This window comes from Chelmon rostratus, chromosome 4 (assembly GCF_017976325.1).
Source record: "Chelmon rostratus isolate fCheRos1 chromosome 4, fCheRos1.pri, whole genome shotgun sequence".
NCBI lineage: Eukaryota > Metazoa > Chordata > Actinopteri > Chaetodontiformes > Chaetodontidae > Chelmon > Chelmon rostratus.
The window spans coordinates 13,891,241-13,905,883 of NC_055661.1; the positions used below are offsets into that span (position 1 = coordinate 13,891,241).

The 14,643-nt window shown below is 42.6% G+C and overlaps 1 protein-coding gene across 3 annotated transcripts in view; it reads left to right on the forward strand.

The window, feature by feature from the left end:
- The window catches only part of ptprsa (protein tyrosine phosphatase receptor type Sa), a 226,312-nt gene that overhangs the window by 162,381 nt on the left and 49,288 nt on the right, over positions 1 to 14,643 (forward strand). For all 3 annotated transcript variants that reach the window (XM_041935428.1, XM_041935430.1, XM_041935429.1), the window contains 5 exons: positions 500 to 636; positions 743 to 887; positions 8,237 to 8,557; positions 10,196 to 10,389; positions 12,885 to 13,002. In XM_041935428.1, the coding sequence (XP_041791362.1) occupies positions 500 to 636; positions 743 to 887; positions 8,237 to 8,557; positions 10,196 to 10,389; positions 12,885 to 13,002 (915 nt within the window). The remainder of the gene's footprint in view (positions 1 to 499; positions 637 to 742; positions 888 to 8,236; positions 8,558 to 10,195; positions 10,390 to 12,884; positions 13,003 to 14,643) is intronic.

Genomic DNA, 14,643 nt, shown 5'->3' on the forward strand with positions numbered 1-14,643 from the left:
TCTCCCCTGCTGTGTAAGGTTCACCCACACATCTGCGGCCTCTGCAAATGATGACAAAACTCTGTTTGATCATGGCAGTCTGAAAAAAAAACAGTCCAATTTGAGAAAGACCCAACATCTAAGACCTCACCAGGATCAGCTTCAGAGCTGAGTGAAGTCACTCCATCCATGCTAGGGCAAGGAGGCACGTCCAACTTCAGAGACCCCACAATAAGTAGACCGTAATTGGATCTTACTTGTCACTGGGGCACAAACTTTTGTACCTCACTATAATCTGTTCCGCTCTATTTAATTCCCTCTAATCCTCGACCATTTCATGCCAAATCTCATTATGATCATCATGTCAGTGGGTATATAGCAAATATGCCATTTTATTAAGAAATCGCTGAACAGGAAAAATAACTGACACATTCTTAAGACGGTGCCCCTCCCATGTGCGTAATAGTAATTTCCATGTCTTAGAATGTCCTGCAACTATGTCCTCTGCCATGTTCTTCAGTTCCAGGTCAACCATCCAAATTCCAGGTTGGTGCTGTGTCTGACACCAGCATTGAACTGACTTGGGAACCTGCCTATGAGAAAGAAGGAATTATAAATTATGAACTTCGCTACAGCGACCGCAGTTTGGGCACCCAGGCAAGAATTTCAGTGTTTTGTTTCTTAATCTCTCAAGATCCAACATTAGGTTTCTGTACAACCATTTTAAAGCAGACTTGTCAATAACTTTGCTCTCTGTCAACAGATGAAGAAAATATTTGCACCAACATCTTCCTATGTTGTGGAAGGTCTCCGCCCAAACACAGAGTACCACTTCTCCCTGGCAGCCATCTCTAACAAAGGCATTGGAGCCTTCACCAATGACATATCACAGAAGACCTTACAAGCCAGTATGTAGCCCATTATTACACCTTCCTTCCTGATCTTTGTTGGTTGACTAACAGACGAATTTTCCACAGCAAAAGCAGTTCAATGATTGTTTGCCTTTACTGAAGTAAAATGCAATTTTTCCTTTTAACAGGAGCTTGAAAACTTTGTTTTCTTTGATGTCATCTGCATCATCACCTTTGAACCATGACTGTGTTTTTCTCGAACATAATCAGGGTTCAAAGCTGATTCAGAAACTACATAACGAACATGACTTAATGGATGTGTTGTTCAATTCACTCTACAACGTGGTTTGTTTGTTTTTTTCGTTTTTCTGCACTGGATCTTGATTTTGTTAACCTCAATGCAACAATATGGTATTTTCTGCCTTATGTAAAGTGACATTTACACTGAACGATTTGTGTTGTGGAGAGTTAAGGTTGAGTCACTTTTTTAGATCAAGTGTTTTACAACCTTTTCATTTTAGAATTACTTGACTTTCTGACTTGGCTCTGGTGCCAAATGTGTATGAGTGTACCCAACACTGTCAAACAAATCTAGCCTACGTGGACTGACAATTTGCGGAGTCTCTTTATTTCCCTTTCACTTTTGTTCATATTTGCTTTTCCTTTGTCAACAGCAAGTGCACTTTCTTCCATGTGACAGAGACACAAAAAATGTCAGTTCTCCTCTAAGACCGCCAAGGCTCTCATATGAACTGTATTCAGATTGGGGATGGGGAATTTGCGGTTTTAGTCATCAAAGAAAAGCAAAAACCCTATCAGCAGTCACAAAAAGTATTCACATGCCCACCCCCTGAATTTATTCCTGTATATCAGTTCTGCACTGATTATTTTATTTTACAGATGGCAGGAACACAACTGAATTATTTAAACCAGCCAGCTAAAAATAACAGAAGTGATATCATAGCTCACAGAAATGCAAGCTGTAGAGAAAGAAAATACACACATCCTATCCAATCAAATAGCTGAAATTTTGTATTTTACACAGCACACAGGAACCAACACCGATGTTGCGTATTGAGGTTGTGTGTTGATGGGAAAGAACCCTGAAAATCTAGCTGGGTTTAGGCAATTAAGGGTTGATCTGAGCTCGTCATTGGAGACTCTGATGATACAGAATATAGACAATCAGAGATACATTAATTGTCAGAGTGGCCAACCTTGTTGTTAATGAACTGCCTGCGTTTTGTGATATGATGTTGAAACCAGAAGACGTTTACTGGGACATAGGAGAGCCATGGCGGTGGGAGTAGACTTCTTTTAACACATTTTCTGTTTCTACTAGTGCAACTTGTTGGCTGTACCCCCACATCTGGGCTGTGGGGGCTTTGGAACAACCACTTCACAGTTCTTTTTGTCACTGCTGGGCAGCAGAGCTACACAGACAGTGCAGAGTCACTGAGGAGAGCGCCAGTTGCATGCAACATTCACTCCTGCCCACTGGGGGTGCTGTTGAGAACCTATCACTGCACCGTTGATCTTTGATCAGTCCAGGCATGAAAATGCTTTATGTTCACCCTGCCCCATTTCTGTCTTGGCGTCTCTCGAGTGTCTGTGCACATCCTCACCTGTCGATGTGTGTTTGTGAGCTCCTTACCTCTGTTTCTGCATTTGTTCTTGACCGGTAAACTGCAAGCTGATTGGATTGGATACACTCCTGTCTTCCTCTTACATCCACCCTCCTCCAGCTCTGTTTCTCACTTTGCCACTTGTTCCCCTGTGCAATGGAACAAAAGCTCTCCTTGGAATGGCTTGACATCTCCTTGCTCACTTTGTGTCCTCCTCCTTTTTTGTTGAGTCTTTTGAAAAAAAGTTTTGAGCTAGATTTTTTATTTTATTTATTAATTTCTATTACTTTCTGGGTTACCCGAAAGAATATTGGTTTGACATCACTCCGAACAGTAGCTTGTGCTATTTTTGTCTTTCTGTTGGGTTTCACCACAGCCACGAGCAACTACAGCGCAGCAGGCAGAGCAGCACATACAGACAGCACTGACATGCCCTTGTAACTGATGGCTTTTCTCAAGTCTCTGCTTGAGACAAAGGACTCTCCCTTTCAACTGCCTCATCCATACAATTACAGTGGATAGAAAGGATAAGTGTTGGTTGATAATCGCACCCGCCAGCCCACCATCAAATACTCGTTTTAAGGTTAACAGTCACCTTTACTTTTTCTATCCATTCTACTTCAATGGTTTCACCCCGGCCCCGTCATTACCAGTCTTTCTCAGCCAGTGTTTTTTTTTCAAAAATCAGTCAGACAAAGCAAAAGGTTTCCTACAACACAACACAATAAATAACTTGATCTTGAGGATTCTCTGAGGTAAGTGATTGTGTGGTTGAGGGATTCAGTCTGCCGTAACCTTTCTCAAAGACGTTCACATGCTCCAATTAACAGTTTTTTTCACAGTTTTTTCTGAAAGAGGGAGCTAGAAGGATAGAGTAAGCAGTCTTTATACATGACACGGTGAAATATTGAATTGACACGTCTGCTGTTTGGCTCCTCGTACAGGTCAGGAATAGCAGCAGCTCTATGCATCAAAGTCAGCGAAGAGCCCTGTGACACATATAGCTTGTATTAAGTGCCTTCACAGCGCAGTGTAGCATAGATCGTTTAAACTGTCGGCCTTTGGGGAAGAAACCAATTTAAGGGCAATAAACGGGCACAGTTGTTGGAGAACTACCTATTACATTGTTTTGTGCAGTTTCACATAAACAAAATATCCCATTAGTGCCAAACTCTAGACTGCTATACTGTCACTATGGGCGTGGCACTCTTACACACACTACCTCCTCACATATACAGTACAGTAAAACAGTCTCACAGCTTGTACACTGCACTGTAATGAGGAAGCGGTATTTACTAGTTGCCTGACTGAACAAGCTGCACAGACTCAGTCATATTAGATGATTAATGACATGTTACAGAAGGCTTGAGAATAAAAGGCAAAAGAAATTCACTGCAGCAAAAAAAAAAAAAAAAATCAGTTTGCTTATGCCAGTTGGACTCATTTATCCAAAACACATTACAGAGCAGTCGTACATACAACTTTAATATTGCTTCATTGATTTTTGGCAATGTTAGTGCCATGCTGTATTCACAGCCCTACAGAACCATTTCCACCTGGATTTGAACCCAAAGCGTTGTCTGGCAGACTGAAACCCTTTTCCACCAAGTGAAAAGAAAGACAGACAACATGATTTCCCTGTCTGCTTTGTTGTCCAATATCTGTGGTACAAAATGTTTGCAGATTGTTGAAGTTTGTGCTCAGTCCAAGCAGCATTACCAGAGGCTATTGTCATGGGGACTACTTTGTCAAGAACTCATGAAATGTCACAAGTCATGATAATTCTCTTGGATCTCCTCGGTCCTTATTTGCTCCGTCATGAGTGACGCCAAATAACTTCTCAATTCAAAGAGGACCAAAGTTGATTCATTGGCTTCTCTTGCTTAATTTTACAACCTCCCAAAATTAATACACAAGATGTTACTGGCAGCGGTAGCCCTCATTCAGAAGCAAGGCCTCTTGGGGCATGCTGCCAGAGTCAGACCAGGTTGAGAGACCATTTTTGTGAGACCGTTCAGACGTGGCCGGAGTGGGTCCACAACCAGAGAGCAGGGAGGGCTCCCATCATTCCTCTAGCTGTTACCCAGTTGCAAGGCATGCTAACAGGACCTAAGATGGACCCTGGGAGTGGGCGTTAGGGGACTGCAGGGTCCTAGAGTGGCAGATAAGAATCCCATTTCATAGCGTCAGAATTAATTTCATGCTTTGCGATGAGCTATGAGCCAGGCCCTTGGATTGTCAGGCTTTGTTACACATTTAGATTATACCTAGAACCTGCCAGTAGCCAGTCAAGTGCTATCTCTCAAATTAAAGTGGCAGATTCTAAATCCTCTGTATTTAGCCAAACAAGCAGTTTAACCCCCCCACTTACTGTAATTGCAGGAGGTTTTTAGATATATTGGAATATTTGCATGAGCCACAGCACGGCCATTTGGCATCGGGGGGCGGGAGGGGGGGATTAATTCCATAATGATCTACAAATATGAACATCCTGTCATTCGAGGCCTCTGATGATAATACAATTCAAATGCAGCCATGTGCTTATGCTCTGATAGCAGAGGCATTGGCAATCTGTGTCATTCAAAGAGTTGACAACAGGCATTGAGTAATGGCCTGTGTAGCTAAACTGTTAGCATTAATGTGTGTAATTTATACCCACTGAAGATGTTGCACCAAAAGAACATTTAAGCTGAAGGTAGTCATAATGATTAGGTATGCCACCAGTACTTTACATTGCAGGCTGTACACCCAGAGCTCGTAGTCATATCACAACAGACTTAAAAGTCAAAGAGAAGGCTATGAATGCAGACATGACTAATTATTTGTCAAATAGCATTTAGGAAACTCTTTCAGGGAACCTTCAAAAGAACATCAAGTGAAGCATTAGCTCAGTTTCCTCTTTTGTGGTTGTATAGTTCTACTATCCATAATCCTACCACTGGCCTTCATGGGATATGCACTTTATTAAAGCTGTGCCCCAGCCAGTCTTAAACCGTTATCAGGCGTGAGGATGCCTGTGCACTGTGATAGCCTGGCCCCTGTCAGATTCGCAGCCTTTTCCACGCCACAAAGATTGAGAACTGAGCAATCATTCTTGATGTGGAGAGTTTGCAAATACAATATGAGTGGAGGAAAGAAGCTGAAAGGCTCAAAATCCAGTAAGACCGTAAGTAAATAAGCCCATTGGACACAGAGAAGGGTTTGGGAACTGTGGCTGAGGTCCTGTCCTATTTGTTGTGTGCTGGAACATTCAGTCTTCACTGGAAGGAGGCCTTTCTGATAGTTAAAACCCCTGTTTTTTACTTTAGTTTTTTTTTCTTTTCTTTCTTTTTTTTTTTTTTAAAGCTGCTATACCCAAAGTGACACTGCAGTCAGAACACTATCATTAAACTTTTATAAATTCAGCAATACAAGCTTTTCGTCTTGCTGCCTCTGTTCTTGTGTCTTGGCATTCTCAAAATGGCAGTTTTACAGAGATACAAAGGCACAGGGCTATGAAATGGGATTTATTTGAACTAATTGTTAACAAGGATGGATGTTTGCAACATGGCCAAATGCAGAAGAATATCTTGGGAGTGAGCGTTCCCCCTATGGCTTCCCCTCTCACAGTCTTGTGGACCCTCCGGCCCAAAGATGCAGTACATGAGTATTAAACAGCCCTGGCTACAGCACAGAGCCAACTCTCTCCCTCCCAGTAAACCCAAAATGGGTCCAAAAGTAACTCTCAATGGGTCAAAATTGGTCAAAAAAGGTGTTATTTACTCATTAAAAAACAGGAATGGATGTCAAAATTTCTGGCATGCTCTCTGAGAGGGAAAGCGTTGCAGTTCACTGGCTATAGAGTAAGCACGCTCTTTAGTCAGGTGCTGGTGGTAAGAAAGTCTTTCAAATGTAGTGTTTGTGGGAGTCAGGTACGTATGATGAAAACAATGCTTGTGATTTCATTCTGTTGGTTTGTTTATGGGTTGGTGTTTTTTTTTTCCAACTTAAATGTTCTTATTTTCTGTTGATGCTGAGTATTACCTTTTTTCATGTTTTCTCATGAGTTGTCATTTTGAACCTTAACTGTTGTTGTGGTTCTTTCTTTCGAGTCACCTGGGTTACAGAGAAATTCATTTCCCAGTACCTTCCTTCATAATTTATTTCCTCAGCCTTTGTTTTGGAATGAGAACATCCTGCTTGGTATTTGATTGCTTGTCATTTTCTGTGCGTGGAATGCCTTTTTTTCTGGTGTTGTTTCATTTTGTTTTTGATTGTTGTGCTATTTTTATTTATTTTTTTGCTTACATAACAGAAAAAAAAATGTAATAATGAACTGGGTTTGTCACACCAAGATGGAGGGAATACAGTATATTCTCACACAAAACTACCGTACGGGATAGAGGAAACCCGAATTGAATAGAAATATTTTCATACATGTCCTTTTATCCGTATAATACCAAACTCTGGATGAGAAGTGAAACGTTTTATCGCTCCTTGCACAGCACACTCTCTGGACGAGCACAAGCTGCGTAAGAGCTTGGCACAGATTAGAGGGGAGAGGCATTGAATTTGATTTAGGAAGTTCACAGATGTGTAGGTTTTAATATGTTTTGGAAGAACACTTCAGACAAATAACAGCCACTGTGTTGGAAAGCTTTTATACTGTTACAAATTAAAAAGGACAGACTACACTACCTCCCGGCTAGCTCATACTAAGGAAAAAAATTGCTTGTTTTGGCTTATGCTAATTTATCTGAAAGTTCCAAAATTCTAAATGCATTTCAATGGGTTTTTTAATCATGCTCATGATGGATGTTATTTGCTACCCAAGACAAGACAATTGCGGGCAGAAATTGTTCTCACTTGGACTAACAGTGCACATAAACATATTTTGAAAATATTAATCTTATTTTTATGCTGTCCTAATGGACATGACAGTATGTTATTAATCCTCACGTGGACAGCCGAGTGGTTGCTATAATTGCAGAGAGCCTGAAGGGGAAAATTAGAGGTTTAGCACTCACACTGGCATGTTTACCTGGTTGTTTTTAGTTGTAAAGGACTGAAGCCACAGCTCAGTGCGCGAAAAATGAAATGTGTAGTGGGTATGCTCATCCCTGTCCATCTGGCCCTGCATCGTGAAACTAGTGATTCTGGATTACAAAGTATCTCAGGTTTCGAATATTGAGTACGAGCTTTAACAAGGATGACATGAGCTAGACCTCCTGTACTGTGATACATCACAGGACAAACAAATGGCTTCTGTAGCAAGCTGGGCTTGAGATAATAAGAAGAATAGATCATGATATTGTTGCAATTGGATAAATTATTCCTATGGTACATGCATGTAATTTTTCTTAAAAAAGTAAAACTCTGCTAAGATTTTCTCAATAGCAGCAACACTTTGCTGCTCGAGCAAAAATTGCACACTTTGAAGCTTAGGATACCTCTCCATGCCAAAAATCTCCCAAAAAAGTCTGCATGCCCAGCGCTTGTCCATGGGTATCTCACTTGGGTAGCCATCTTGATTCATTATTACACAAGCTTGTGCCGTTGTCCATTTATGCCTCATATGTTGTCACTTGCCTGATGAGATTATTTTTATTTTTAAACATATTTTGCCTCCGTCTTTGTTTTGCAATTTTTTGTTTGAATTATTCTTATTGTTTTTTTTATCCTTTTATCATTTTCTTTATCTCTCCCATCTTTTTATTTTTTTGTTTTTCACCCCTACCTTCCCCCCTTCCCCGTCCTCCTCGTCCTCGACCCCCTTCCTTCCTGTCCTTTCCAACTCACCAGAGCCCTCAGCCCCCCCTCAAGACATTAAGTGCAGCAGCTCCAGCTCCACCACCCTAGTGGTAAGTTGGCACCCCCCGCCTTTGAAGAGTCAGAACGGTGTCCTGGCGGGGTATAGGGTGCGCTACCAGGTGGTGGGCCCGCCAGAAGGTGGCAGTGACGACGAGGAGCCCATGGAGGAGCCCACAATCCCTGCCACTGAAGAGCAGGTGCTGCTGCAGCGATTGGAGAAATGGACCCAGTACCGCATCACAGTGTCTGCCTTCACTGTGATTGGGCCAGGCCCTGAGAGCAAGCCCCTGATCTGCCGCACCGACGAAGACGGTACGTGAATCTCTAATGTGTCGCAGCTAAACGTAATGTAGAAATGAAGGTAACATTTGTTGGTCTAGTGGTGAGTGTGCCCGTGATGGTGGATGCATATTGGCGTATGCATGTGAGGAAATTGTTGCATATGTGTATGTGCAGTACACGTCCATCTTTTTTTTCATTAGAAAAATTCTAGATCTCAGGCTGAAGTGCCAGACCGCTTTTCAAAACATTTCATCTTGGTAGGATGGTTTCTGAAGCACACCAACATCAGTCCATAAGTAACAGCACCATATGCAGCTGTGTCAACCATATAAAATGATAACACTAAGATAGCACACTTGGGAAATCAAGCGTCTTGCTATTAAAACAACTAACCAAATGTGATCCATAATAGATACCACATCCCCTATCCTGCCTCTATCTGTAGGCTTTTAGCAGTATCCCATTGCTCAGCAGAGAGCCATAAGCATTTATGAGTGCTGTACGCTGCAAGGCCGTATCCGTCGGTGTATTTATGGTGGCAACAGTAGGTTGGAGGTTAAATCAGCAGGTGTGTGACCATTAAGGCTGCAACTCAAATCCCCTTACTCGAAAATATGTACTCGAAAATTACCACCCTGTCCTCAGTCCTCTGAGGCTCTTATGGTGCTGCGTTTGACAGTCTCTGGCTGCAGAAAATGTTAAAATAGACAAGTAAATAGATTTTTGGTTGCATGCATTGCTGGTCGTTTGATTCGCTTTCCACTGTGTTGCCCCTAGGCACAAGAAATAAAGACTGTGCTTGGAAATGCTAGAAAAACCAAAGTGCTTGCAAAAACATCTCAACCTCAAAAGAACAAACAAATAAACGTGACACTGCTAAGCTGGATAGCAGAAAATAAATGACAAAGGAGAAGAGCGGTTGCAATAAAATACACAAACTGACAAGTAAAGATGTGGGCATGTCACAGCACATCTGAATCGTTGACGGATGGCTGACATGGCCTCTATCCTCCACGATCCATTTCACAGCCATTACCGCAGCATTTTAAGCAGTTTTCTGACACTGATGTACAGCGAGCACAACAGTAGAGACAATCTTAAATTCATACTATACCTTTAAAAGACATTAGTTTCAGGAATTGCAGGGGTGAAAGCCCCAGTGCACTGACAATAGCTAGAACAACTTTTCCGGCGTCATTACAATAATAATGTGTGACAGAGAAGTGCCAGGTGAAGAAATAAGAGCCAGGGCTAAAAGGCAGAGGAGATTTTGGCAATAAACAAGATGGGCGCATGATTCTGGGGAAGATGGGGAGGGGGGGCATGGGGTTGTGATTTAGGGGGGAAGAAGAGGACTTGAAGTGTTTGTGGACGAGCAAATGGAAGCAGTTTGAGTGGAAGAGCTCTATTAATGGCACATACATCTCAGAAAGGGCCAGGCCATGGCACACCGAAAGGCCTGGAAGCAAGGCCCTCCATAAAAGCCTGTCATTATGACTGAGATCTCCCCACTGGGCAGACAGACACGTCGGACACACATCGAAAATGAGACAGGAGAAAGTGTGCGTGTGTGTGTCTAATATCTGAAAGTAGTGCATCAGAACCGGTTTTTCAGCTGCGCGTACAACAAAATGATTCTGATTACAGTTTTTCTGTCGTTATCCACAGTTCCAGGGGCTCCTCCGAGGCGGGTAGAAGTGGAGGTCCTCAACTCCACAGCACTGAAGGTGATGTGGCGCTCCCTGACGCCAGGCAAGCAGCACGGTCAGATCCGTGGCTACCAGGTTCACTATGTACGCGTGGAAAATGGCGAGTCACGGGGCCTGCCCCTCATCAAGGACGTCATGCTGGCCGATGCCCAGGTATGACCATCTCACAGTTTCCTCATTCCAAATGAGTAATGACAGGAAAATGTGAATTCCACCAAATATGCCCAGATCTGCCTTTGAATCTATTTTCCCATCATGATACAAAGAGACTTCATTAGTTTAGCAGGTTAAACCAACACAGTTACACTGATGCAACGACTAAAACCTCAGTGGACAACTTTTTTTCCTCACACTAACTGCAAACTGCGCACTTCACCCTCGCTCTTGTGGCTTTGCAAACATTGTTGGAGTGTGGGAAGCGATATGGGGGCTCTTCCCTCTTGGATTTCATTTCATATTGTTGTAATATTCTTTTCCCCTCAAGACGAACTGTAATCAAAGCTTCACTCATCTTGTCCTCCCTCATCTGCCTCCATGGCTTTTAGGAGGAATGTCTAGACCCCTGCTTTATGGCCACATCTACCATGAAATGTCTGATTGTGTGCTTGTATCAAATGCAAAGGCTCAAAGAAAATGCTGATTATAGTATTCTGTGCCTGTGGGGGCAAAAGTGAAATTACATGAAAACATATCACCAAAAATCAGCCACCACTGACGGCTAGAATTGTAATGGAGCCCTTTATAATGGCCTCTTTTTTTCTCCCCCTTTTTACAAAACTTCTGTCAACACAGTGTTGGAGGAATCCTGCCAAAGTGAGACTTTTGTGCAGTGTAGCAATCATCCAAATGTAAATTATAGCCTTGAAGCAATTGGGTAAACAACACAGAAAAGAATAGCTGTGTGCAATTCGGCGTATTTTGGGAATGAATGAATCAAAATCTATTTTTGGCACTTGAATGAAGGGCCCATTCAGGCTAAATGCCGCCAGCGTCGCGTTGACATTTCTGGAATTTAGCTGACCCACAAATTCAAGAGTAGAATGAGCTTAAATACCTTAAAATATGAGGTCGGAGCAAAGCACGCACCCAGCAGTCAACAAAGAATGCCGGGCAAAAATATCTTTTTACTTGCTAGTTTTTGTGAGTATATCTAAACGTGGCCCTGTTATTAAACCCTTAAAAGCTGCTTCTCAGTGTCACTACTGGCTGTAGCTATCAATGATTGAACATGCAGGTAGCTTATGGTTAAACAGCTCTAGGCTCCCACAGGTAGACCTCTACAACTCTCAGCCTTGTTTCAGCTCCTCACAACATAAACTTCAAACAGCTCCTCTCTCTCCTGACCTCACAAAGCCAGTGACCTATTTCTGACTCTCTGCTCCTGAACCTCTAATGCCCCCGTCTCTCACAATCCTATTTCTTCCCTTTCTTTTCTCTCTCTTTCCTTAAAAAAAAAAAAAAAACTTTCTCTCCTGCACTCTCCTCTTTGGCGGGGGGGTTAGTGGGAAACGGACGATACAGCTGAATATGTGAGTACGAAGTTTCGCCTGAGTGCTTTGTGTAGCTGAAAGGGTATAAACAGTGGGTATTGCATCAACCTGGTTGGATTCACAGCATACACAGCCTCTCCAATCCTTATTCAATAAGTTTGGATAACAAAGTGGCTCAGAGGTTTCACCTCAGCTGTCTGGCCAGCCAGCCTCAACACTATCTCTGCGCGCCGCTAAGGAAAAAAAGGACAAACTTCTATTGCCAGCTAGCTTCTACAAAATGGTGGCTGATGCAATATCCACTGCACACCGTGCCTGGAATGCTAATGCTACTTGTGCCATGCTGTGTGTTGATACAGTGTGTTCTGTCTTGTGCTCTCGTGCTGTGTTTTTTTTCTTTTTTGTTTGCGTGACTTGTAAACCATATGATTTACGTTTCTGTGTGGTGCCTTAGAATTTCTGTGCTGCCCTAAGTTCACACACTTTTTCGTGAAATCCTCATCACACCTCTGATGATCATTCACAACTGCAGATTTCTTTCTCTCCCCCAACAAATTTTGCCCTTATTTTGAACCCAGATCCGAAACCCCAGTCCATCTGCATTACGTGAATACCATCTCAAGTGCAAGACAGTACTTATAGCTCATTTACCTTTATTGACCTCTCCCATCCCTCTGCCAACCAGCCTGTTAAAAACCTCATTCTGCATTCGTTCAAACCTCCTCCCTTGAAAGATTCATTAGAATTGATCGGAAGCCTCTCTTTGAAGAGGACTCAAGGAAACTTAATGGCTGAGGTAAAAACTGCCAGCGAATGGGCAGGATGTATTCAGCATGCATTTATCACAAAGTTAAGTTGTTGATTGGAATATTGCAAAAGGAATAAGGGGGGTACTTTCCATTTACATACCTAATGTCCCTCCTCCACCTTGGCAACTCTACGGATTTACTTAATGGAATGGTCTCCCATTACACAGGGGAAAAACATTACATTTAATGCATGCCTCGTGAAAATTAATAAAGAGGACCAGGAGACACTTCACTTCGATTAATATTCTGCATAAGGCAGTCTGAGCTGCATGAAAGGGGGTCAAATCATCAAAAATTCAAGACACATTTTGACATTTTCCTGTTCCTGTCTCTTTCCTGTCTCCCATAGGAAATGGTCATTGGAGGACTCAAGCCAGACACCACTTACTCCATCACGGTGGCTGCGTACACCACCAAGGGGGATGGAGCCCGGAGCAAACCCAAACTGGTGGTGACCAAAGGGGCAGGTCAGTATATGGGTAAATGATTTATTTGTTTACAGAACCATTGTTCCTGTTCTTTGTCAGCCTCTTGCTGAAGGACACCTTGCTCTAAGGTTGCTCATCATTCCCATCCAGCTGTTTCTGCTAGGCTGCCGTCGCCATATTTGATAAATGTTAAAGGGATCCTCATTTAGAACCGCACCGTCGTGCATTTGACCTATAGAGCTGCAGACACGAACAAATGCAAGAATCTCTGCTATTTAATGAAGTGCATGAGATTTCCTAATTAAACGTATGTCTTCTATTTATTGAAGACATTTTTTTTTCCAAATGAGCCATTTTGAGCCATATCTGGATGCAAGAACAGTTCAGTAAGTTGAGTTGCCTCTATCAGGCCAGCATTTATCATTTGAATCATGTTCAGAAGACTATCCACAGATTTTTAGAGATCAAGGAGGTGGTTTGAGGTACTTGGAGATTTTTCAGACAGATTATGACAGCTTGAAAACCCCTGTTGGGCCATTGGTTTGAGCTTTAAGGATAAAATACCGGAGGCTAATGCCTGCACACTACAAAGCCTTGTCTTCTTCAATTTTTTCCCTTGTTACCATTGGTAGGCACACCAGTTTTACCGGACCGCTTGAGCCTTTTTGGAAGCTAGCAGCTTAGTTACCATGAACAAGATCTAAACCTGTGAGGCTGGCTGCCTGGGAGTGTGAAAGCCCTCTTTGAGAGAATTTAAGGCGCCAAGCCAAGATAGGAGCATTCTTTTGTGTGAGCATCTGTGCCAGTCAGCTTTGGGTGGCTTCAGAAAGTCAACATGTACACAACTGTATACACACATATATACAAACACATTCAGGCCCACATGCATACTGTACCCAGTACTCACACATAACTCACGAGTGCATGGAGTCACACATATACAGTATATACAGACCCACACTGTGGCCGCAATCATACAACAAAAAATACACTCATATGACACATTCTTGCAACCCAGCACACACACACACACACAAACGTAGGCACATTTTCTGGATCCTGACAGGTGTGTTTGTTACGGGTGTCAGAGAGCGTGACACTGCCAAAGGGGTTTGAGTGAGTGCTGTCACTCTCCATCCTCCTGTCAGGGTCGGCTGACTGATATGCCAGTCTGGCGCACTCTGTCTGTCCCTCAGAGGGAAAGCCTCTCCTATTTTATTATTGAAGTGTAAAGAAATGGTTTATGCCAGGGGGGCATGATAAATAGAAAAGGGGAAGGGGTGAGAGGTGGGGACAAGACAAGCCTCAGCAGCCTTTTTCAGAGGTGCAGTGGTTGTCCAGAGGGATGTTGGGATGGCCCAGTGAAAAGCAGGGTTCCCATTGGTTATGAGATTCCTGAGGTCTATATCAGACAGGGAATGAAAGGGATTTTTTTTGTGTGCGTTCTCTGAGGACTTCATGAAATGTCAGAGACTTTAAAAATGGCATAATTTTCAGAAAGATGCCAAAATCTTTTGTATAACATCTCAGTTTTGTTTTTCTCCAAAACAGCTTTAACGCTTAATGGATAGCTTTAGAGCATCACTGAGCTGAAAAACAACAACAGGACAAGATCACTGATTTATACATTAGAACCATGTGACTACAATGTCCACAATGTCCATAATGTCCACTGTAATT